Raw genomic sequence first — 25336 nt, forward strand, 5'->3', positions numbered from 1 at the left:
TTTTTAGAATAAATTTATTAAAAAATCTCAAGTTTTCTTTTTTTTCTCATAGAATACTCATTTTTTGCTCATTTTTACTTTATTCAAACGTAGCATCTCTCATGTTTTAAAAAACGATATTATCCTTGATCCACGTTTGACTCATCGATCATTACTTTTACCCCTTATTAATCATCTTTGGCACTTATTATTGTCCAGTCGCCTCACCCATCATGGCCTCGCCCTTGATCCACTTTGCTCTTCACGCCTTTGCCACCTAACTCAATCTCATTTCTAAATAGGAAGGAATTTTGACCTTTCCCTTCCTCTAAAGGAGTTCCTCCTTTGGCAGCATCAACATCGACAATGCCCACTCGAACGAGAGGAGGAAGGAGTTCCTCCTCGACCCCTCATGATTCAGTCGATCTAGGAATAGAGGAAGGAAGGAATTTCACCCCTTCCATTCCTCTAGAGGAGTTCCTTCGATGATGTATTCCCTTCCTTTAAAGGCTCCAAGCCTTCCTTTTAGAACGTGTTGCTGTGAGTGCAAGTGGAGGAGGGCGAGCAAGAGTACACTATTCGTTTGAGGGGTCAAGTCAAGTGGCAAGGGCCAGAGGAAGGGAGTCGAATCAAGTAACAAGGACGTAAAGGGTCATGTAGATCTTAAGAAGATAAATGCTCCATTACTATTTCTATAGCTTTTTCACGAGAAAAAAAAGGCCCATGGTCACATGATCTTAAGTGAAGGATTATAGTAAAAATGACTTTTTATATTCACTTGATTCATGAAGCTACATATATTATATATTTATATAGGTTGAGGAGGATTTGATTGTTCTCCACTTATGAATCAAGGCGATTGCCTTTGAATCATGAGATGATTAATATGATGGAGATACAAATAATAAATATATCAAGATCTTAACCATTTAATGTCTGATTTGTGATGGATTCTCTATCATGCTTTCATAAGATTGAACTTCCATCATGAATGTCATTTTTGGAATGATGTGAGTGAAACACCTTGTAAGTTAGTAGCTTCATGAGAGAGTCTATTAATTAGTCAGAAGTATAGACATGAGATATATATAGCTGATGTGAAAGTCAATGTACTTCATACGAGAATAAAATATCATATTGGAGTATAGGTAGGTAGTATCGATATTATCACAATAGATTGTTGAAGTAGAATAAAAGGTGATGCTAATTTTGTGCAAAAAATTAGTGATCTAATTGAATTTTGTAGTAGTGGTAGTAATGAGATGATACTTGGCCTTCATGGTAGAATGTGTAATTATTTTTTGTTTCTTAGAGCTCGATAGGATTTATATTGAGAAATATAATATACATCGAGGTGAATGTTCTGTTATTGGTGTTACCTACCCAATCAACATTAGCAAAGGCATGAAAATGAGAGGATGATTATTTCCGAAGAAGAAGATTATGATTAAAGGTTCCTTGAAGGTATCATAGGATACTCTTCATTATAATCCAATGAGTTACAGGGGATTGATGCATAAACTGTGATAATTTATTGATTCCAAATGAGATGTCTAGATGAGTGAGTGATAAGTACTATAGGGAGCCAAGTATTTAAAATCCGTAGCAAGACTACTATCATATAGTTTGAGTGACTCAATGAAAGAAAGTAGGGTGACAACTTCTTTAGTATTTTGCATATTTATCTTCAATATGAGATCTTAACTATATTTTTTTTAAGAGAAGAAAAGACTAGTAGATGTAAATAAAACCTATATACCCAGAAAATAACTTAAAATCGATCCACCAATTGTTTAAAAAAGTAATTAATCTCAATAGAGTTATTGACTATGATGATGATGTCATCTATATAGTCTAATAAATATATGGTACAACCCTTTTATTATTTTAGGAATAAGGAGCTATCAAATTTGAAATTAACAAAATCGATTGACATTAAATATGAGCTAAGTTTGTTGTATCATACATACTCTTGGAGTTTAGCATAATTCATATATAGCTTTCCAGAGTTTACATATATGGTTAGGATGTTAGGATGTTAAAGATGAATGAAGCAAAGAAATTATTGAATAAAGATACTGTCAGTCAAAGTCCCCTACAAAATAGCATTATTAACAACCAATCGTCATAACTACCAACATTGAGTGATAGCTAAATTTAGGATAAGTCAAATTGTCATAGATTTAACAACAAAACTGAAGGTTTCTATAAAGTCAATGCCCAAAATTTAGTAAAACTCTTTAACTATGAAACGTGCTTTGTATCTAACAATGGATTTATTAGGGTTCTACTTAATTTAAAAGATCCACTTATACTCGATATCATTTTGTGTATGATTGAATGGTATAAGAGTTCATGTAGTATTACATACTAAAATATCATATTCCTCATATATGATTTTATGCTAGTGGGAGAATTTTTGAACTTTAGTGATGCTTAGGGTTTTCATAGGCTTAGAAGGATAGCTTATTGTAGTATAGAGATCAAGAATTTGATATGATTTAAAGATATTATTTTTGGAGTGAGTTGTCATTGCTAGTTACAAGTGCCCTACAAGCTAATCACATAAATGATAGCATATGTGACGAGTTGTACAATCTTTTTAGTTATTATTAATATCATGATATTTTATTACTTTATATTGGATGATGAATATATTGTGATGTTCTTTGATTTGTACAATAGGAATTGGATCTTGATGGGATCATGATAATGAGACCAATCCGTCTTTAAACACATATCATAAATATTCTCAATCATATTACTTGAGAGGAATATCGGGATAATAAGATAGACTAGTGTGTTATACACCCATCTATATGATGGAGATAGTGTCAATAGAGGATCATACGCTCTTAGTGTAATGAGAGGAATGTCTCATGTGTTCTTATTTAGGTAAATCCCTAGCCATGGTCATTTAGATTGAGAGAGGAGTTCTCCGAGATAATCCGATTAGAGTGATGCTCGAGTAGATTCCGTATGAGCCAGATAGCACCATGACTGATATATAGCCTTTGGGATATTAAATGGATGAAGGACTATAAATACATGATAACTAAGGGTAAACATGTCTAATGAATTAGATCCCCTATACTATTTGGGGACTATAATATAGTGGCATAGTAGAAATAATAATTCACTGGATGAATAAAGAATTGGATATGTGATATCCAATAAGCTCATATTTTATTAGATCTATTAGGTAAGATCCAAGAAGAGCTTAAAATGGATAATTAGATAAAAATTTAATTTCTATTAAGTTAAGGATGATTTAATAATGATACAATATCCAATATACTAGGGTAACTTAATGAATATCTAATATATAATAAAGCAAGATTCATTAGAGTTAGCAAATATGGGTCTCTATAAAAGGGATGTGGGATTAAAAGAGTTATAAGGCTGAATCCCTTAGCTACCACCTCCTTGACTTCTCTCCATGCTTCTTTCTCAATTGATTGCCCCCTCTTTGGTGTGAGAGGGTAGTGACAAAGACTGCCCCTGCTACGTGTTGGTAGTGCATGAAGGTGAGGAAAGAACACATCATGAAAGGAGGTACATCGTTGCTTTATCTATCGTGTGGATCACCATTAGAAAGGAGAATATCTAACCTCCATCCATAAACTTGGATCTATGTTTTCGGAGATATACGATCTGCTCTAGATGAGAACGTATCACGAATCTTATATAGTTTTTCGATTTCTTGAGTTTTTTTGCTCCTAATTGTCGCATGACATTCCTATATTATTCTTTTGGGAAATTAATTTTTATTTTCTGTTTTCTACTAAACATGTGATGCGCTCTAAAGTTTCCAACAGTGGTGTTAGATCTAGGTTCATCGTGCAATTATTGGCTATAAATCGTGTGTGTTGTTGAATCACATAGAATTATTTTTTGTATAACTTACAATGTTTATCATTAATCAAAGTTTTAGATATCACTTGTTCTTATGGATACCAATTGATGGGATAAAACGATAACTTTGCATACGAATAAATATAGGTAGGCTGTAACATAACAGAATTAAATGAAAATCACAATCAAATAGAACACCAAAATTTATATGAAAAACCCCTCCATCGTGAAGGGTAAAAATCATGGGCAAACTAGAGAAAATTCACTATAAAAATAATGAATGTACAAATTTTAAAGTCTTCTATCCAAAACTTAAGCAACAATCATAAGAGAATAACTAAGATACAAGGATTATGCCATTGTGCATAATATCCAAAATCTTTCCAAATAATCATAGTAAAAATCTACTATAAATCTGATCTAACCTAAGGTGATAACACTGCTTGGATGATTGAGAACAGCCTTTGCGTTGTCCTTGAACAGTTTTTTTCAGCCCAGTTCGCAGCCACTATTTCCTCCCTTTTTTTTCCCTAACTACCATATCTCTTCGTTAACGGTTTAGACTAAAAGAAAAATGATTTTAATACCTATGGACTATAGATTATTAAAGCCCACTATGAACTGAATAATGAGCCATCTGTCCAACAAATGCTTTGTGGCAAATTCATTAGCCCAACAAATGCTTCATAAGTTGTGGCAAATTCATTAGCCCTTTGCACCCAACAATCTCTAGCTCCCTGATTCAATTGAGTTTGTGCCACAATCCTTAAGTTAGATGTCCACAGCATCTCATTGCTAAACTGAAGATTTAATTCATTCGAGAGCTCATTGAAGATTTAATTCCACTGAATTTAACATCCAATTCTCTGAATTCTGGACATTGCATCAGAGGCAATTCTTGTAGTCCAGGAAAATAATATTCTCTCCCCCTGTATTTTAGGACACATCCGACGCTCTAATCTAAGCATCACAGAGAAAGAGTTGTCGCAGCCCGGTAAATGTGGCATCCTTATCTCGTCAATCACAAGATTAGGTAGTTGTCTAAGTGCGGGTAAGCTGGTGCAGTTCCTGAGATTGGTCAGTCTGATCTCAACCGAGGACCTGAGATTTCTCATCCATCTTGGGAATTCGTCACCCAAATAGCAACTGATTTCCAGTTTTTCCAAAGTTGGATTGGGTCGGAGGCCTTCAAGAATCTGTAGGAGCAGAAAGGGCATTTCTACCTCATCGTCGACCGTCCAATGGAGCGCCAAATGCTTGAGCTTTGACTTCTCGTGCAGCTTGGCAGTTGGAGCATCCTCCGGATCTGACATCGATTTCAGGTTTTGCAGACGTAGCTCTTCAAGATTTATCAGAGTTTGCAAGTACTGGAAAGTGGCACTTCCATGGCCGTCAACCGCAGCCCACCCGGCCACTTTCTGGAGGTCAGACAGTTTTCCTATTCCACGGGGCATCCCTGTCAACGAGTCACATCTCAGCATCTTTAGCTCTGTCAGGTTTTCCATGTTACCGAAGCTGTCATGTAACGATTGCAGACGACGACACCCTTCAATTTCCAACACTAGCAGATTCACAAGCCTCTCGAGTTGTGTGCAGTAAGCCAGTCTCAAAATCTTCAAATTCACAAGCTTGTGGATCTGTGCTGGTAGCTTCCGAAGCTTTTTACAATGACTTAGATCTAAGATCTGCAATTTTTTAAGGCTGCAAATGGGTGCGGGAAGTTTTTCTTAGTTGCTGCTATTCTCAGCAACTTCATGTAAGTGAGAGAGAGAGAGAGAGAGAGAGAGAGAGAGAGAGAACCATGCATAGTTTTCAAACAAAGAGTGAGCACGCCCATCATTCATCTCATGAGCAGTGACATGGAACCTTAGGAGAGAATGTTGTACCATAAGTTAGGAGAGAACAGCACTTTGTTTGAGGATTTTTTAGCATGTTTGATAATAATAATCATCATCATCACCATCTACATCGTAGAGGGGTTTTAAAACGCTTCACCGTAACAAGCAAGAGCTACGGAGGGAACTGTGCATTGGTGTGTTTGTTTCGCCTGCATGAAGCAAGAAACCTCGTGAGCCCAACTTTGTAACCTAGTAGTGTTACATCTTGTTGTACTTGCTGTCTGTATTCCCCGAAGCTGAACTTCCTGTAAATGGCCGGCCGTGCACTGCTCTCGATCATGGTTTCTTTCGAGGGGCAAACGAAGTAGGCCACCGAGAACCTCTCCAGGTGTGGATTCGACATGACCCTGTGTTCCACACTCTTGTACAGTCCATTGCTCCACGCCTGCATTCACACAAAACCACTCGCTCTCATAGTAATAAGGTGTCTTATGTCGATTACGTGACTCTCCCTTAATCTAACGAAACGTCGCCATGCATGCAAGCAAGACTCGGACGTCCTTAGCCCTGAGTTAAGCGAGATTGCCGTGAACTTTATGCGGAAGAACCACAAGGCAAACATGAGACCATTGGTGAGCCCCCCCGATGGTGGGTGTACTAGTAGAGTAACATCATGTGTATGCCATGAAAGAAGATAGATAGATTGAGAGAATAGTTTTAGATCGCTAAGTATTAAGACAATCGAATCACATCACGGAATATATGTATGAAAGGAGAGAAGATTGATTAACAAAAGCATTAACATTTCTCTAATCCTTCAACTTCGAATTAAGAAACTAATCAAGTAACTATCCATCATCATCAAGTAAAAGTGCTGCTACCTGGAATAAATCACCGACGTTGATGATTAGCGTGCCAGGATTAGGTCTAACAGCGGTCCATCTCCCACCCTTCTTCAGCTGCAGCCCAATCACGTTGTCTTGGCACAGCACGGTGAGGAAATCAGTATCAGTATGGGGAACCAACCCAAACACCTCACCTGCTACCGGGCACGGGGGATACCGGTTTAATCGTAGATAACACGTATTACGCTTGCAATTATCCTTGATGTAGCTCCCATCACTTCCCAATCCTTCGGCGAGTATACCCATCAGTCGATCCGCCAGCCGAGACATCGCCGACGAGAGTTCCTCTATCACACACCTGCGTTACAATCGGGAGATATGACGCACACTGCCTAGTGCACAATGTTCGTGCTGAAATCTCGCAAACACACACATTTATCTCGTCTGCTACTTTCGACACTGTCTTATGTTTTCTTTACACTGTTAACATAATGCATGAGATGATGGTCAGAATAATACGAGGGAAATATAAATGAAGTCAACTAATATGCATGAGATGATAAAAAAGAGCTATGAATCACGAATCTATTTCCTCTATATAGAGGAAATATTTTTATACTATGCTGTTATAATATTTTTTTTATTATTATATTGATTGATCTATAAAAATAAAGGGGAGAAAAGAGATTGATGATTAGGGATGTTTAGATATTAAAAAAATACTGTTAAAAAAATCTAAAAGTGAAAGGTACTTTTTCTTGAAAAAGTAAAAAAAAAAAAAAGATTTTTCTTGAAAAAAAAAATCATCTTTTATTTATTATTTATTATTTTCAATTATGATGACTCTGTGAAAGCCAATTCCTAATCTGTTGTCAGGTGGAATTAGTGGCAGTCATAGCCATGCTGGTGCCTGACACAAGAACATCGTATCAAGTACCTGCAAGTGCTAGTCGTGGCAGGATGGGTTGCGGAAGAGAGAGGAATATGGTACGCCTCCAACCACGATAGCTGCTTCAGGCTGGTCGCCGTGGGCGCCCCCCAGCGATAGCTGTCGCCCAAGAAGCCGAGGAACTTCTCGTCGGCCTTCTTCTTGAACGGCTGCCGGAACGCTCTAACCTGCTCCGCTCGCAGTCTATCCAGGACACCGTTAGGTATGCCATGGTTCACTATCTGGAAGAAGCCCCACGCCGAGGCGGCCGTGACGATCTCTCGCTTGCACTGCTCGACCTGGAGCTCGTCGCTAAGACGGCTGAGATCCACGATCGGGAGGTCGCACTCCTCCACTGCCTCAGCCTCATGATTACCAGCAGCCGGTCGGCTGCGGAAGAGGCTCCCGTAAGCGGCAAAGAATGGCGGATTGGCATCAATCATGGTCGCGCTGCGATCTGCATGACTCTGAAAGGAGAAGATAATTCAAAAAGAGGTGAGCTCAGTGTCGTCGGGTAGCAAATAGCAAGACTGGGCTTGTTCTCTATCTCAAGAGGATAAAACCAGCATGAGCAATTGGGTCATTTAGCTTGCTTGCTACGTTGACCTGCGACAAATCAACTAAATTCGAACCCTTCCTTATGAGAGACGGAAACACTCGTCCTCGTGCAGATCTAAAGAGGTCTATCGCCATTTGCTGCAACCCATTTGCTTTCCCTTCTGCAAATTATTCTCAAGTATCAACCCATGCACGTGTTGGGAGAACGTAGGCAGGTTTTGCTAAATGGAATAGTGCGAAATCTGTACCCATTACAGCACTCTTTTACTTGGATTTATCAGTAGCAAAATGAATTTGTGTATGGTCTTTTTTTTTATCTTATCAGTATATAGATGCAATGAATGATTCCTAATCATAGATGGCGAGTAAAGAGAAAATAAAAGGGGTGGGTTTCGAGTGGTACCTGGCTGAGCTCTTGTGCTTCTGAAACAATCCCCAAAGGCTCCATTCTTTCAGCTTCCTTTAGCTCACAAAAGGGAGGCCCCTCGGACATGCTTCTACATGGACTGCATCACTCGAGCAAAGAAGCTTCGGCAGGTCCGCAAATGACACGAGATGACGCAACAACTGAGATCAATGAAGGGCTTAACGAGCATGCAAGAAATGGATAAAAGCGATGTCATACATATATGTATGGACACCTCGTGGATGGTTTATCAGTTCCTCCTCGCGCATGGATTTGTGCTCGTAAATGGCAAGGTTAAAGTTAGCATTTGTCTTCTCAGACATCCATTTTAGCTGTAAATGATTGCTCAGTGAAGGATCCTTCATAGGAAAAAGAAGTGTTCATGGATAGTATGATCCTGCGGCCTTTTGCTCAGGAGTTGCTCTTTGAAGGCAACACCGCTGAGATTTCTTATTCACGTAATATGAATTAAGAAAAGCACAACACTCGAGCTGATTCTGTGATTAGTATCTAATTAACATTAACAAAAAGGACAGATGATAAATATGACACACAATAAACATATGGCTCCTCACTTCTTTTATGGCCCTTTCACAGCAATCTTCATCGGTTTTTTCGACTTTAAACAATTTATCTGATACACTTCTCAGAGAGAAGACTTCAAAAAAAAAAAAACTCAAATCAAAAATAAAATTTTCTTTAAAACAAGAATCACTCTCTTTTAATTTAACTAAATATCTTCTTTTTTCTCTCCATCTTTCTAGATGCCTTTTACTCCCCAAAGCCTTGATATTTATGATGTATTAATGGCCATAAATCCTAATTCACTAAGGATTCTTTTCTTTTTTTTTGTTGCTAATTAGATATCTAATCTCAATTCGAATTCTAATCGACTAACGACTTCGAATCTGATTAAGATTCATCTGGATATAATCAGATATATCTAAATATTTGGAATCTAACTACAATCCTAACACAAAGAGTCACTGGGTTGTCTTAGTTTCAAATATAACATATTCCGGTCCATGTAAGATTCTACATTCTAACTTGGATTCAGCGAAGAAAAAGTCTACTCACACTGCAACTCCATGTTTTGAGCAAGTCATGGGATGAAATTGCCGAGAACTTGTCCCATTTGCAGCTCCATGTCAATTGTGGCGAGTATAACCCAACTAAAATCGTTTCTTACCCACTATATGAATGCCTAAATTTCAGGCACCACGGGATATGGACAATCGAGTATATGACACCTGAAACACTAGGGTAAGACTTGAGGAGATAGTGTATAGAAATCATAGAAAGATTCACGTGAACATGTACAGAAGAGTCATACGTAGACATGCAGAACTTTCCTTTTCCTTTTGTGTGCAGAAGTAGCTTGGCAGAGTGAACAAGATCAAAACTTACTCGGAGAAGAGTGGAAGGAGGAACTGATCATAACCCCGGAGAGAAGCAAGAGAGCTGAATCTACATATATAAGTGTGCCACCCATATCCCCAATTTATAGTCTGTGTGACTGGTTGCTGAAAAGAACACGTACGTCAATGGGATATCAAAGGAACACATTTGCCGCAGTGATTGGCAAAGTGTTGGAAGGAGGATCAGACGAGAAACGAGGACCAAAGAAGCTGGGGAAGGGGGAGCGGGATGGATAGAGCTCGAGTGATTAGGTCCGTGTGAATGAAGATAAATCTACATATAACAATCAAAATCATAAAACAAATGAACAGTTCGTCTAACACTCTCCTTCACAAGTCACCAACACTGGATTAACCACCTGCACAATCCTCTCTCTCTCTCTCTCTCGATGTCGGCATAATATATAGAATGGTTAGCGAAGGGAAAGAATGGCTGGAGTTAAAACCACGTTTGACAAGCAACATGCACAGAAAAAATCCTGTAGCTCCGCGGAAATCTATCTGCCATTCTTGTCGACTCTATCTGTCAAGTCATGCCACAGTAAGATTCGGTTGCATACACTGTACTATCATCCTATTATAGAGCACCTCGCGCATAATTGCCTACTTGGCACGTTTTGCGACGTCTGATCTTGTCTGAATCAATCATCAAATCCGTAGAAAAGTAATGTCGGGTCGATAAATCTTTTTTTAATTACTAGAGTAGTCAATATTCTTAGATTACAAGAAAGCTTAATATAAAAATGACATTATGTAAACAAAGAAATCCTATACATCAGTGGTTGATTATTCACTAGACATCCCATGTATTTTGGATTTGTTCAAAATAAGATTTAAAAAGGGTGAGAAAAAAGATACACGAGTGTCCAATATACCAAAGGTATTCCTCCGTGCATGTTTCACCTGATAAGTATACGTCGAATTGCATGGACTGGAACTGAAGAATTTAGAGAGAGAGAGATGCAACATTCCGATTCAGCTCTAACACAAACAAAGTCGAAAGGTGCCTATTAAACATTTTCACTGCAGCTGAAATGAGAAGTACCACCAGATTCAATTCGATTAATTAATTGGGAGGGCTTTATGTAGACAAATCTCTTATACAACAAGCACAAACAGAAGACGGTACTGTCCCTTCAAGCATGTATATAGGAAATATTGAAGCCAAATAAATTGAAGCATGCATGTAGAAAAGCCACAGCACTGACCCCTCTCCCATGAGACAATAAATAAATGAAATATGTTGGAGGTGGGAGCATCGCGGCTGCAGCTCGAGGGTAAAGCCACGTCGGCGAGCGTAGCGTGGAGGAGCCGCCCGGTCCATCCGTCTGCGTATACGCCGCCGCGCGGACCAATCATCTCTACCGATAAGGCATCGACTTGAAACGTACAAGATGAGTGTCCCAGCGAAACCGTCGTGAAAGGGATGTCGGACGTCGGCACGACAATGGGAAGCTGCCACCTGTCGACTTTGCTAAGCGGATAAGTGTTCCATCATTCGTAGGGAAGAGACGGCGATCAGAAATTTTTGGAAGGGTGGTGTGTGTGCTTGGAAATATCCCATGTCGGGGATCTTTTGCTATAGTGTTTATGGACTCGGGTGTCCAATCCACGAGAGCAACCTCCTTTGATAAGTATGTGATATATATCTTTGCAAGCGTTCCATGAATCGAGCACACACGACTTTGGTCCCTACTATTAGATAAAAAGAAAATTCATTTCTAAGTCGGAAGAATCTGATTGTTGAGAGAGAGAGAGAGAGATCCCAAAGAAACCGGAAAAAATAAAAGAGAGAAAATAAATTACAACCCTTATTACAATGTTGAGGAGGTGTTCGGCAACACCTCTTTGGGATCTTATTTATAACCCTAAGTCAATCTTAGATTAATAATTTTTATTCTTGATTAAACATAAACTTTTAATTTATCTCAAACTCTTAATCTAATATTATTTAAATTTAAATTATTTATTTATTTATTTATTTATTTTATCTCAAACATAAGCATTTGAGCACCTACGAAAATTACTTAAAAGTCTACAAAAAATATTAAATTAAGAAAACAATTTAGAGATTATAATTTAAGTTTTAATGGAATTATAGTAGGAGTTTGTGTTTAATTAGGGGTAGAAAACTATGGATATAGGGTTGATTTAGAGCTACAAATAACACCATGTACACCCCTCCCTATTAACCATAACCCAAAAGAGGTGTTGTCGAGCACCTCAACATTGTAAAAAGGGTTATGTAAGTTAAATTTCTTTTTCAACCAAGGATTTAAATTTTTAAAATATATATAAAAAATTTCATATTCTTTTAGAGAAAATGTATCTAAGTTTTTCTACTAACATCATCAATAAAAGTGAGAATTTTTTTTTATTACTAAATAAGATTGGATCGATTGACCCATAAATATCTAAATGAATAATTTCCAATGACTTTTCTTTCTTCTATTATTATTTTTAGGAAAGGACTGATGATGTTGTTGTCCTATAATAAATACATCATTCACATCATCTTTTTCTCATACAGTATTTTCAAATCATTAAAATATAGATAACAAACCATAAATGTTATAATCAAGATTCATCTTTCATAATTGAACTAAAACAGGAATAATCATAAATATTCAAAGAAAATATCATATTTTTGGTCATCTAAATAGTAGCAATAAATTGACTTTTATCGTCCTTTATCGATTCTAATAAGTATTTTATCCACACATTTAGTATCAATTATATAGTCATCACCAAACTTCACCTTTCAAATAAATAATTCATAAAAAAAGACTTCTATTTCTAGTTTTGTGATTACTAACTCGAGTGTTCAAATATCATATACTATCAAAGAAATTTTCTATTTGATCACATATCTATCAAAGATTTTTACATGTGTCTTTTTTTTCTTTATCAATATAATTTACATGTTCTTCGGAGGATCTAAAGACATTCATAATTGTAATAATCATAATTATTGTAATTATACTATTGAATTTGGGTCTTATCTATATTGTGATTATCACGTAGTTCTGTTGTTAGTTTGATTTTGGTCATCTTTATGATTTTCATTGGTGCCATTGTCTTTGTCTTGATTATCACAACTTTCTCTACCTTTATCTTGATCACCGTCTCGTCTTTTATTAAAATAATCATCATTTGGTATTTTTGATTGTCGATTTTGTTCATGTTATATATATTTATTGATTCTTTATTCGTGGACCATCAACGAACCTATCGGTTCATCGATGTTCATCTCCGCAAGATCTTTGAACTCCTTGATCGATAAACTATATGCTCAAATTTAAATGTTAGTGATTCAAGAATCTTTTTCATAATTGTAACATTAATAATCTCTTCACAATTAGTTTTTATTCTAGTATGTGATGGCCAAAATATGAGAAAATTAATCTAAAATAAATTTAGTTTGATCCATTTTTAAACCTTCAAGCTCTGATTTTAATGCTTCCTTAGTCATACCTTGATAAATCTTGTGAAGGATGGACCAAATATCATATAAAGTTTGAGCTATTGAGATATTTTCAAAAATGTTGGGTTCTATGGATTTTCTTCTTGTTTATTAGGTTTTGTAAAATATTTGTCAATAATATCTCAAATATCTTGATACGTAAAAAATACCTTCATCCGATATTTCAGTGATCATAGTTCTTGCTAATGAATTAAGGAATTTAAGAATGAATTATATTATCGAATTATATTGAAGACAACTTCGAGTTACGATTAATTCAAATAGTTAGGATTAGATAAAATAAAAAATAAAATTTTAGATTAAAATAAATATATGAGGTTGAAAAGATTTATTGGGATATGATGGATTTTTTTTATTTTTTAAAAAAATCTTATACTTTATTTTTGGCTAATATAAATAGATATTTTTGGATAAATCCAAAGTCCTAGTTCTTTCTAATATTATCTTCCCCTTGTTCTTGAAGATCTACATAAATTCATTTTATTTATAATCTTAAACCAATCCTAGATCAATAATATCTTACTCCTAATTAGATACAAACTCTTGATTTCTCTCAAACTCCTAATCTAATTTCATTTAAATTTAAATGACAGTATCTAACACTGTTCCACAGCAATTGCGAACTGGCTTTGCTCGTAAGCAAGCTAGAGACAGAAAGCATCACTAGGGCAAGGTGTCTAACGAAGCAATGGCGCCTTTGCCTCGCAATTAGAGAAGGTATAGTATTGGGAGCCACATTTGGCGACGTGCAAAAGGACTTGGGGGATTCGTTCGCATGGAAAGCCGAGTCGTGCTGAAAGATGAGATGCTTAACTTGCTCATCGGGCACCTGCCTCGATGTGCTGCTTCCAGCCGGTTACTTGACATGCAGCAAGAAGAAGGGAAAGCTTTGAAGCACACGTAAAGCACAATTGTATCTGATTAAGAGGGGTCTTATTGGAGCAGCTTGACGGTCAAGTACCTTCGATGCAAAGTTTGCCGGATGCTGAGGATTAAGAAAAGCTTCGTTACTCGTATATATATAAGTGGCAAGCTCGCGAAGATAAAAATGCCAGCGAAGAACAAGTGAGAGAGAGGGTGGATGATCGCTCATCGAGCTTCTTGTTGACGGTAACTCCCTCGCCTTCGAACTCCATTGCACGTCAAAGCCCATATATACTTGTTGCAAATATTCTCTCGAGATGTACTGGTGCAGGCTGCATGAATTACAAGTTCGTAATGGCATTTAGCGTAGGCACTGGGACACCTTCCGGTTATCGTTTCTATACCGTAATAGGTTTTGCCTGATGGATGATGATTATTTGCTGCTGTCTCAGCAGTCTAAATTCAGTGTATTATTATTATGTTCCTAGAATAATACATACATACATACGAGTCTTTTCTTGAGATATACTGTTGGATTGATCGGAATTAGCCTCACTTGTATGATCCTCATATTATTATTTTTTTTTCAAAAGTGTAATAAATATTAACTTAAAAGAGAGTAAACATATTCGATTTTTTTTACCATAAGTATTTAAAATAATATCTAAAAAAATTAATATAATATATCTGATCTAATTAGATAGGACTACACAATCTAATTAGTCTCACTTGTGTCGTATCATAAAATAAAATAGATTCTTTAGTTGATCGAAGAGTTCAGTTGACCAACCAATCAAACACATTTGTTGTCTTCACTAAGAGATATGAACAATTTTACACCTGTGAAAGAATTCCAGGATAGATCTAACTTTAATTGATGAGAATCTTGACCATATTCACTGAATTGGACTCGACAATAATTGATTGTACCCTTTCATCAATAGTAAGCCCTTGGAGCACCGCAAACATCTCTATATAAAGGCAATCTTTGTCTTCCAAGAAATTGCACCCACCACTCTATAAAAGCAATCTTTGTCCGCATCAAACGATTACTAAACAAACATTTTCATCAATAGTAAGTCCTTGCTTGTTGAAGGTTTAATGTTCATCACCATGAGGTGGTTCTAATCAAACATTTTGGCACTCGATTGTTTCATCATCCATTTTAGCATTACTCAAATTATTCTGATGATGATCCAGTGGGCAAGAAGACCTATCAATTTGGCTCATCATCGTACATGAGGATTACGTACCCAATTGTAGTTTCACCGGATTTTTAAGCTTTATGACCCACCCCTTTACTCGCACCGGTTTTTGACTTGATACTTCTTCTGAATCACCTATCTGATTAAGGACTATATTCATACAATCTAGAAGAAGCTCAGGGGATGATCGAATGGTTGAATTGGGGTGAGACGACTAGAATGTTCATACATAGTGGTTGGATGGTACTAAGTACAACCTAGAAGAAGCTTAGGAGATGATCGAATGCTTGCTGAAGTGATGAACATGATCGATGTCAGACAGGTTTTATCTTCTTTTACGAATTAACTCTTTATGTATGTGATCCGATTATTCTGGGTTCTTAATAATAGATTCAGCAAATGATTGAGACATTATGCTTTGTCATAATCATGTGTTCTTAGTTTCAGTTGTGGTATTGTGGTCGATTAGCACTCGGTCAAGCAACATGACGGTGGACTTGGATTTGAAGCGTGTGTTGTTGGAGGTTCTACCGTCGTCTGCAGTGAGGGCGCAGGTGGAGGAGTTGGGTGTCCGAAACCATGCCGAAATGATTCGTGGCAGCCTCTGGGTCATCCATGGTGTGATAATGGACGCCCAGCTACGGGCGATGGAGGAGTTGGTCTTAGAGGCACGGGTGAAGGATGTGGGAGAATGGGTGACGGATGTGCGTGTGGCCGTTTTGGACTTCGAAGGCCTGCTTGGCCGGATCGTAACATGGCAACCGACGGGGACGTTTAATCGCTTGCAGCGCTGCTACTCCCTAGACGACGACGACAAAGGGGCGTCTCGCGATGCTATCCTGATAAAGCTCAAGGATACAGCAGCCAGGTTGAATATCCTTGTGAGCAGGGCGCGTGAGTTGAATCTTCGGAAGGAGATGATGGATTCTATGGACCCATGCGAGGCAGAGTTCTCCGCCATCTTGAAGGCTGAGATTGTGGGCAGAGACGAGGTTATAGAAGATTTCATTGGGAAAATTCGGCAGCGACAACAAGTGTCCACGGATTCTGTGCCCCTGATCGTCAACATAAAGGGTCGCAAAGGAATGGGGAAGACGACCGTCGCTCGGATGATCTACCATCATCGCTGGGCGCGCGAGCAGTTCAGTCATCGAATCTGGGTAGACCCGCACGGCTTTCTCTCTTTCGATCCCATGAGGATCGCGACTCACCTTGCCGATTCCATGACGAAGAAACCGTGCAGCCATTTGGAGCGCCACCTGCATGGCATCTGGAAACTCGTCAAGGAAAGTCTCCGAGGCAGCAAATACCTTCTCGTCCTGAATGACATCAGGAAAGAAGAGTTTTCGGAAGGTAACAAGTGGGATAAATTGCATAACATCCTCTTGCGTGAGGGCGGGGCGGGGAGTACGGTCATAATCGTGTCTTCCGAAGATGGGATATTTAAGCCACGTATGATGGAATTCGACCTCCCGGGCCTATCGGAGAAAGATTGGGAACAAGTGTTCGTGAGACACGCGGTGATCCACCCTGAGGAGGAAGAGGAGGCTTCTTCGCCGGCAAAGCTACTTCCACGTGACATCCTACTCCACGGCAATCCCTTGCATGCTAAGCTTCTGGCCTCGGTATTCTTCAGGCTCACAGAGCGGAGTCGGTGGGAAGCAATGGCGCGGGCTGTTCATATTGACAAATCCATCGGCTACTTCGATCCTTTTCATCTGTTGGACTACCCCATAGTACGAGATGTTACTGAGGAGAAGCTTTCTCACGACGAAGGCTCCAAACCACCTTCAAGCGGGTATGTGCAGTCCCCACCGGTTCCGAGATTCGGCAACTTGCGTTTCTTCTCCCTCTATCTTCTTCTATCCCGGGACGAACGGAGACACCTGTATTACTCCTTCTTTCCACCGGGTTACACCTTTGATTTCCAGGACTTACTGCAGATGCTCACTGCCGAAGGCTTCATACCACATTCAACCGACAAAGCGGCAGCAATCGAGCATCTGCAGCGCGAAGTACAGTCGTCGATGTCGAGGACTAGCCGGTTTTCAGTACTCGATCACTACTGTGGCCAGTTGTGCTTACCCGTTGATTGGAAGACACGGGCACTGCTGACGCCCTTGCCTTATTTTCTCAGACCTTCGATTTTAATCGTGGAGGAGGAGAATGCCTTGATGGATCGGAAATGCCAAACTGCACAGATCCCACGACACGAGTCGACCAAGCTCACAGTTGCGCATGTCCTGGATCCGCTAGCTACGCAGATCCTGAAGCTACCCGAGGAACACCAGTTGCTCAACCTCAGGTACCTCAACCTTTCGCAGACAAAGCTCAAAAAATTCCCTGATCCCATCTGCTACCTTGGGAATTTGCTGACCTTGAAGTTAGCTCACTGCCAACAGCTTAAGCAACTCCCGGAACAGATCCACGACCTTGGAAAATTACAGGTATTGAATCTGGCCTACTGCACAAAGCTTCGGAAGTTACCCAATACGATCACAAGCCTCGTCAACTTACAAGAGTTAGACCTTGAAGGCTGTCACTCGCTCATCGAGTTACCTCAAGGTTTGAACAACATGAAATCACTGACGGAGCTGAATCTGCACCGATGTTCTTCCTTGACTCGAATGCCCCGTAAAATGAAGCAGCTGCGTAACCTCCACAAGTTATCTGGATACACTGCAGTGGACAAGCTTGGAAAAGCCATCCGGGAGATGCATGCTTTGGTGAATCTGGAAGAGCTACTACATCTACGAAGCCTGGAGGAGCTGCATCTACGAAGCCTCGAAGGAGTGTCAAAGCCGGAGGACGCTGAAGCCGCGAAGCTGGAGGAGAAACCAAACCTTCGGAGTTTGGCGTTACAATGGGGATGCCAGAAAATGGACGACGGTACTGAAGCATCTGCTGGCTCATCGTCGTCGGAAGTAATTGAAGCCCTCCGACCCAACATAAGTTTGCGGAAACTCGAGATCATTGCTTACACGGGCGAGGCATTTCCAAGTTGGATGGGAATCAAACAAGAATATCACTGCACCTTGGTGGAGATCAAACTAATCAACCTCAGAAGATGCGGGAGTCTACCAGCTCTCGGGGAATTAGCTCGTCTTAAGATGGTCGAAATCAGCGGGATGCAGAAGATCAGCTCCGTGGATGATAAATTCTACGGTGACAATGGCAGATTTTCCACGTTGGAAAAGCTCACTTTCTCTGAAATGCCTAACCTAGAGAAATGGCAGACGGTGGTGAGAAAACAAGACTTGTTTCCTAAGCTCGCGGAGTTGACACTGATCGAGTGCCCAAAGTTGGCGAAACTAGAGGTGCGCCTGTCACAAGTTAAAAGATTGAACGTTTGGTTGGACAATGATCGGCTGTGGACGCTGACGCCGTCTAACTTCGAGGGTTGGGACAACCTGGAGGAGTTGGAGATGGTTGGGTGCACACAGCTGAGGAGTTTACCAGAGGATATAAAGAATTTTAAGTGCCTCGAGAGTTTGAGACTCGTTGGATGTGAAAACATCATCTCTTTACCAGTTTGGCTAAAAGGATACGAGGAAACGCTCCCCTTGAAGATTTCTGATGGTACGGCACTCATATGCGTGCCGAAGGCTTCAAATCTGCGTGAAGATCATCCCAATCGGCATTGGTCGTATGATCAAGATCGTCATTACCTGTTCAACATGACTGCTGAAGACGAAGATCAACAGGATGAGGACGAAGATCAACCCAATCTGCCTCATACGGATGAAGATCATCAAGATCGTCATAACCTGTCCGACACAACTGATGAGGACCGTCATAGCTCGCCCGACAACTGATGAAGATCACACCAAGTTGCCTCATATAACCAATGATGATCATCCTAACCTATCTGGTATAGCTAGTGAGGATCATCTCAATCTGCCCCATATAACTGATGAAGACTCTCCTAACCTGCCTCATATAACTGATGAAGATCATCCCAACCTATCTCATATAACTGATGAAGATCGATCCAGCTTGTCCCATATAACTGCTGAAGACCATCCCAATTCATCCCATATAACTAATGAAGATCATCCATCTCATATAACTGATGAAGAACATTCTGACCTATCCCATAATCCAGGCCTTATAACCGATCCCAATGAGGAGAAATACTGGGGAGGCACTCTGAGTCACCTCGCTCTGTTGTCACAGTTCTGTTTGGTACACATACATGGTTTGGCTTTTTGCATGTCGTGTAAGATTTATGGACTTGTATGTATTTATTGATGAATAATGTTGCATTACTGTTTGAATGGTATAATTGAGGTGAGAATCAATTCTTATGACCGCCATAAAAGAGTGTGAAAGAGGCATGACAACATTTACTATTGAGGTAGAATGACTATAAAACATTTATTGCCCTTTCTTTCGCATTCAACCTATCTTCTTTGCGGCGTAGATTTCGCAATGAAAGTATCTAATTTACAGATTCGTATGAATGTTAATTCCTCGGCTTCTGTGCCTGTCTCTCCGTGTATAGATGGAAATGCAAATCGTCACAATTGGCATAGATCAGATTCACATGGATGTCAAAAATAAAATATAATATAAAATCTTTTGGCCGAAGCAATAATCGGAGAGGATGCTTCCGAGAGCACAAAGTGATGTGGCCGAACGACTATTCAAAGTCAGCGTACGACGGCCCCAAATGGAGACGAGAAGTTGTGTTCAGACTATGGCAAACTAACGAGAGAAGATAAAGCAGAAGCATATGGTAGCAGCTCGTCTTCGATTCCGCCTCCGTCGAAGAAGAGAATAGATCAGGCACGAGCACAGTACTTCTCCGCCGCGTACCACAAATAATACGCATGGGAATGGAGAAGAGAAGGGAGACGGAGGGGGGCGGCGAGCTCGCCAGGATCCCGGAGGAGTGCGTCGCCCTCGTGCTCTCCCACACCTCGCCTCGCGACTCCTGCAGGTCGGCGCTCGTCTCCTCCGCTTTCCTCTCCGCCGCCAATTCCGACGTCCTGTGGGAGCGATTCCTGCCGTCGGACTACGCCGACATCCTGTCTCGCGCCGTCCACCCCGTGGAGTACTCCTCCAAGAAGCAGCTCTACATCCGCCTCTGTGACTCCATCCTCCTCGACGACGGCAAAGTAGTACGTCCATCAACCACGTATCCTCATCTCATCTCTTAATTCCCCCCAAAAAACCGAAGAAAAGAAAAGAAAAATCTTCTTCAAAACTAATTCTATCCGAAACATCATAGAGCTTTCGGCTGGAGAAGTCAACGGGAGGGAAGTGCTACATGGTATCTGCTGAAAGCATGACCATCATATGGGGTTACGAGTCTCGATACTGGAGATGGGTTCCTCATCCCGAGTCCAGGTAAGTCCATCCATGAACTCGACGAGGAACAGATAAACTCAAGTGTTTTTTTTTCTCTCTTTTTTTCTTTGAAGTAAATGACGAAGGCATGATCCGATCCGAGTTTAGATCTTACCAACTAAGCTAGCTGGCAAACTTAAATTATAGTTAATTGTGTATTATATAAGGAAGGAATCAATTGACCAACGTATGTTGATAAGGGATCATTTATGAGCTCCAAAAGATATTTTTGAGGGTAAGAGAAATCTAGCGGACGTATGAGCACCTTATCAATATACATAATGCATCCTCTTAGGGTGACTTTTCTTTGACGTTGGCGCATTAATGAGGGATAATTATCTCCAAATGACAAATACCGTCATTAGTTAGCTATGAAAAGAGTGGGTTGGCATTCGACAAGTGTTTACTGGTGTTAATTTGGAGAGATCATCGTTCATTCTTTATAGGGATAAGACTGCTTCATTATCATTACAGGTTCGCTAAGGTGGCAGAGCTTCTTTCCGTTTGCTGGTTGCACATCCGTGGCTCAATGAACTGCCGATTACTCTCTCGGAGGACACGCTACGTTGTTTGTATTGTCTTCAAGCTGGCCCCTGGCTCGCACGGCCTCGGCGATCCTCCTCAAAAAGCCTCCGTGAAGTTGGGATCATATGCGTCGGAAAGCTTCATCCGCTTACAACCAGATGACGACGACGACGACGACGACGAGTCTGAGGAAGAGGGTGAAGAGGAGAAGGCAGCGGTGGAAGGAGAGGACGCGAAGACGCGGTTGAGAGAGGATGGCTGGATGGAGATGGAGTTAGGTGACTTCTACACCGAGGAAGGGGATGATGGGAACGTGGAAGTCAACTTGAGGGAGACCGAAGGGCTGAATTGGAAGCGTGGGCTTATTGTTCAGGGCCTCGAGTTTAGACCTAGGATCTAAATATGATGATTGATGGGCATGCATGAGTGTTTCGTCCAATCTTCTCTCTCTCTCTCTCTCTCTCTCTCTCTCTCTCTCTCTCTCTCTCTTTCTATATATATATATATATATATATAGGAAAAGATGGTGTACAGAAAGATGACAAGTGGAACAGAGTGGAGACTTGAGCTGTGATGATTTCTTATATGAAGCAAATTTAGTTTACAGTGCAACACAAAACAGATCAAAGATGCTTTTGAAATTCCCCAGAATTCCATTTGTGTTTTTAGCTCTGATGCATGCACTGATCAACTAAATCACATCCAGTTCATTTAGGTCCTGTTCTCTGCTCGAGAAGGAATTGGCTTCCGGGTAACTATTTGATTCCAATATCTCCTCGGGAGCCTCACCGATACCATGTACTACCATCTTGGAGCCGGAAGTGGATGCGTGTTGCGATATCATCTCCAAACTGAATGCTTGGGGGCCATCGTCCTCATCATTGTTGGGATCAGCCAAGTGCTCAAGAGCAATTAACACATCGCTAATTAGCGGCCGTATGTTTGCTTCTTCTTGGAGGCACATTGCAGCAATAGCCAGAGCTTGAGAAAGGCCTTTTATGGGGTACTTTCCCTCGAGCATTGGGTCCGCCATGGCCACGAACTGTCGCTTGTCCTTGAACAGCGGCTCCGCCTGCGCAGAAATATCATCATCCCATGCGCTTAAGCTCGCAAGATAACAGTGCATGAAATGTGACCATCTTAATTTGGCATACCCAATGAACAAGGTGTTGCTCGCGTTTGGGCCGGTTGAGGTCGATGGCTCTCCTTCCGGTGATTAGCTCCAACAACACGACGCCGAAGCTGTACACATCCGACATCTTCGTTATCTGTCCTGTTATTGCATACTCCGGGGCGCAGTAGCCGTAGGTGCCCGTCACCCTGGTAGAGACATGGCTCTTGTCTCCAACCTTAGCAAGTCCGAAATCTGATAGCTTCGGGTTGTATTCCTCATCCAGAAGTATATTCGACGCTTTGAAATCTCGATATATCACCGGTGGGGTTGCAATCTCATGCAGGTACTCCAGGCCTTTGGCTGCACCAGCTGCGATCCTCATTCTTGTGTGCCAGTCCAATGGATTGGCATTTGGCTTTGTATCTGTAAGCCACACACAACGCGCAAGTAAACAGTTAGAAATGTCTTACTCACGAGTAGGAACGGATGGAATACCGAAGAGATGCACCCAGTAAATGTTGCTGCAGTGAACCCAGTGGCATGTATTCGTACACCAGGATCCTGTGATTTCCATCGGCGCAGTATCCGAGCAACTTGACGAGCTTTGGATGGTGCAGGAGGCTCAGCATCAGCACCTCGACGAGAAACTCTCTGTTGCCCTGCAATCCTTTTCTGTCGAGCTGCTTAACTGCTACAACCTATGCAAGGGGATCGAAGACAGCGTTAGACTCGCTGGAAGCTGTGAAGCTAAAGCAATCTGCAGATGATGAGAGATGGCGTTACTTCGTTGGTGCCTTTGAGTTGTCCTTTGTACACTCTCCCGAATCCACCCTCACCAAGCAGGTTCTCGGAGCTGAAACTTCCGGTTGCTGCTGCGAGTTCACGGTACGTGAACACACGAGCTGCGATGTTGTCGCTGCCTATGCGCAAGATCTCCTCAGCTGCAAACCTGTGCCTGCCACTGTCTGCCAGGAGCAGAAAATTTTCATTTTCTCCGTTGAAAAATGAAAATATCTGTGAAGAATTCATCGAAGAAACATTGCAATTTAAGAAACATGCGCTTCTCGTCGGTGGATGGCTTCCTATTAGTTTCATCTCTGGAAACTATATGCTTCCTAGACCACATACGATGCAGGTTATTCAAAGTGCAAACTGTTCTTGGATGTAGTGAGTGTCTTTTAGTCTCTTTCCTTGGATAGATAGTTAACCGGTTGTCCTTGTGATGCAAATGTGGTGTTCCTTGATTTAGTAGCATCTTCAGAGTTCTCGTCAGAGTAACAAGTTTGTGGTTTTGCTTTTATTTTCTGATAGCATCCGTGGAGAACAATTCACCATTTACTTGTATCAGTAAACACAACTAAGACGTTCTGCATCCAATATTTGTCAAGAGAAGAGGAAAAATCCAGTCTAATAAAATAGGAGGATTGTAACGAAGATTTTGCAATTGCTGACATGCAAATCATGAAGAAGACGTACCAGATCTGAAGGACATGGTATGAACTAGGAATTCGAGAGTTTTTGCTTTGTTCTGCCCCTTCCTTCTCCACCAGAACTTCTTGGACCGTCTCTGTGTCGATGTCTTCCTCTGCTCTGTTGGTACCTTCCTCTTCTTCGTCGTCTCATCCTTTGATGATTTCTTCTTCCTTCTTTTAAGAAAGAATAACCTATTCCTCTTCTTCTTATTCTTCGTCTCATCCTTTGATGATTTATTCTTCTTTCTTTTAAGAAAGAATAACCTATTCCTCTTCTTCTTCTTCGTCTCATCCTTTGATGATTTCTTCTTCTTTCTTTTAAGAAAGAATAGCGTATTCCTCTTCTTCTTCTTCTTCTCTTCTTGTATTGCCATCGTTTTCTTTCTTCTAAACAACAACGAGTTCTTCTTCTTCTTCTTCTTTGCCTCGTCTCTCGGTGGCTTCTTCTTCCTTACTCTTTTCTGAGCATCGCATGCCTTCATCTTCTTTTCATTCCACGATCTGAAGCAACAGAGACAATCCATCATCCGTCCACCTTTCTTCTTTGTGAAACTTATCAACCCCATCGAGTATGAAGTCGTTCCCAACAATTCAACCCACTCAGCGTAAAGATGGAGATCGATGGAGGAAAGACTTGGCTTCCAGCACGTCTCCTACATCCTCATCCTCCTCCTCTCCCTTGGTTTCTTCCCTCTCCCCGAGGATGAGAACAAACAACGGCTGGAACGAGATGGCTGGACATAAGCGCGGAGCTAAATTTGGATCTCATCTGTTCCGTGCTTTGACCATCGAGCTGGCCTGAGACTTCTGGCTTGGCTGGGTCAGCTTGGCCATTGTGCCGGTGGCGAGCGAAACCCTCGCTTAACGGCATTTTGACTCACCAGATGCCACGTGTGTCCAATATGTGAGCCGTGGGGACACTTGCGTGGTTTCGTGGGCCCTCACTGATGTCAGCATCATTTCATTAACTTTCTAAATATTAGATTTTTAGACCTCTTTATCGATTCTTAAACTTTAAAAATTTATATTAAAATTTTTATAATTATGAAAGTAAAATATCTAGTTCTATTTATCCCAACACCATTAGTTTTACCAATAGAAGTACAAAAATAATAGAAAAATAATAATTTTAATATTTTAATTAGTGATGACGAACGATAAAATTGCTGGAGGTCATGGGTGATTGTGGATGAGGAGAGTGACAGTAAGAGGTGAAAACTGCTTTATATCTACGTTGATGTTAATATAGTTATCGAGTGACCCTTTCATTGCTCTATATCTGTGTCAACATCGACGTAGTTGTCGAGCAATGAAAAGGACCACTCGATGTCTGCATGGACGCCAATGCAGATTCGAAGCAACGAAAGGACCACTCGGCATCTATATGATCTTATATAAAATCAGCACGAGGATGTTAAGAAAACGAGCATGATAGTCTCAGGCACACTGTCAACTGACCACCCTCCATGCCCTTCCTCCTCCTTGGGTGAGAC

At 40.5% G+C, this 25336-nt stretch overlaps 4 protein-coding genes across 6 annotated transcripts; 2 read left to right on the forward strand and 2 right to left on the reverse strand.

The window, feature by feature from the left end:
* Positions 1-5795: 5795 nt before the first annotated feature.
* Positions 5796-10032, reverse strand: LOC103994354 (gibberellin 2-beta-dioxygenase 8-like). Of its 3 annotated transcripts, XM_065119223.1 has the most exons (6): positions 9817-10032; positions 8645-9659; positions 8407-8570; positions 7455-7912; positions 6554-6875; positions 5797-6117 (listed from the first exon to the last, which is right to left on the reverse strand). In XM_065119223.1, the coding sequence occupies exons 3-6, from the start codon at positions 8494-8496 to the stop codon at positions 5845-5847; spliced, it is 1143 nt and encodes a 380-aa protein (XP_064975295.1). In that variant the 5' UTR covers positions 8497-8570; positions 8645-9659; positions 9817-10032; the 3' UTR covers positions 5797-5844. The 3 variants fall into 3 exon arrangements, with proteins under 3 accessions (XP_018685765.2, XP_064975295.1, XP_018685764.2); XM_018830220.2 differs by having other exon boundaries at positions 5796-6117; positions 7455-8164; positions 8407-9659; XM_018830219.2 differs by lacking the exon at positions 8645-9659.
* A 4338-nt stretch (positions 10033-14370) lies between these two features.
* Positions 14371-19195, forward strand: LOC108953543 (putative disease resistance protein RGA1). The gene is made up of 2 exons (XM_065121408.1): positions 14371-14421; positions 15828-19195. The coding sequence occupies exon 2, from the start codon at positions 15866-15868 to the stop codon at positions 19193-19195; it is 3330 nt and encodes a 1109-aa protein (XP_064977480.1). The 5' UTR covers positions 14371-14421; positions 15828-15865.
* Positions 19196-20066: 871 nt separating this feature from the next.
* LOC135618648 (F-box protein PP2-B10-like) lies at positions 20067-21782 on the forward strand. Its single transcript, XM_065119707.1, has 3 exons — positions 20067-20503; positions 20614-20732; positions 21207-21782. Exons 1-3 carry the CDS (start codon positions 20213-20215, stop codon positions 21655-21657), a joined length of 861 nt encoding a protein of 286 aa, XP_064975779.1. The 5' UTR covers positions 20067-20212; the 3' UTR covers positions 21658-21782.
* Positions 21783-21819: 37 nt separating this feature from the next.
* LOC103994351 (probable serine/threonine-protein kinase PBL23) lies at positions 21820-24546 on the reverse strand. The gene is made up of 5 exons (XM_065119706.1): positions 23848-24546; positions 23155-23336; positions 22880-23069; positions 22412-22794; positions 21820-22329 (listed from the first exon to the last, which is right to left on the reverse strand). Exons 1-5 carry the CDS (start codon positions 24407-24409, stop codon positions 21949-21951), a joined length of 1698 nt encoding a protein of 565 aa, XP_064975778.1. The 5' UTR covers positions 24410-24546; the 3' UTR covers positions 21820-21948.
* Positions 24547-25336: the final 790 nt, after the last annotated feature.

Source organism: Musa acuminata, chromosome BXJ2-8 (genome assembly GCF_036884655.1).
Source record: "Musa acuminata AAA Group cultivar baxijiao chromosome BXJ2-8, Cavendish_Baxijiao_AAA, whole genome shotgun sequence".
In the NCBI taxonomy this organism is placed as follows: domain Eukaryota; kingdom Viridiplantae; phylum Streptophyta; class Magnoliopsida; order Zingiberales; family Musaceae; genus Musa; species Musa acuminata.

What these genes read in the sequence shown, in the direction of transcription:
- LOC108953543 (XM_065121408.1), top strand. Translation starts at nt 15,866, where the DNA reads ATGACGGTGGACTTGGATTTGAAGCGTGTGTTGTTGGAGGTTCTACCG.
- LOC103994351 (XM_065119706.1), bottom strand. Translation starts at nt 24,409, where the DNA reads ATGGGGTTGATAAGTTTCACAAAGAAGAAAGGTGGACGGATGATGGAT. An exon ending in AACTCAAAGGCACCAACGAA is followed by an intron (nt 23,070 to 23,154) that starts GTAACGCCATCT and finishes CCCCTTGCATAG; the next exon opens with GTTGTAGCAGTTAAGCAGCT. An exon ending in AGCAACACCTTGTTCATTGG is followed by an intron (nt 22,330 to 22,411) that starts GTATGCCAAATT and finishes ATTTCTGCGCAG; the next exon opens with GCGGAGCCGCTGTTCAAGGA.
- LOC103994354 (XM_018830219.2), bottom strand. Translation starts at nt 8,496, where the DNA reads ATGTCCGAGGGGCCTCCCTTTTGTGAGCTAAAGGAAGCTGAAAGAATG. An exon ending in AAGCACAAGAGCTCAGCCAG is followed by an intron (nt 7,913 to 8,406) that starts GTACCACTCGAA and finishes TTCTCCTTTCAG; the next exon opens with AGTCATGCAGATCGCAGCGC. An exon ending in GCCACGACTAGCACTTGCAG is followed by an intron (nt 6,876 to 7,454) that starts GTACTTGATACG and finishes ATTGTAACGCAG; the next exon opens with GTGTGTGATAGAGGAACTCT.
- LOC135618648 (XM_065119707.1), top strand. Translation starts at nt 20,213, where the DNA reads ATGGGAATGGAGAAGAGAAGGGAGACGGAGGGGGGCGGCGAGCTCGCC. An exon ending in TCCTCGACGACGGCAAAGTA is followed by an intron (nt 20,504 to 20,613) that starts GTACGTCCATCA and finishes GAAACATCATAG; the next exon opens with AGCTTTCGGCTGGAGAAGTC. An exon ending in GTTCCTCATCCCGAGTCCAG is followed by an intron (nt 20,733 to 21,206) that starts GTAAGTCCATCC and finishes TTATCATTACAG; the next exon opens with GTTCGCTAAGGTGGCAGAGC.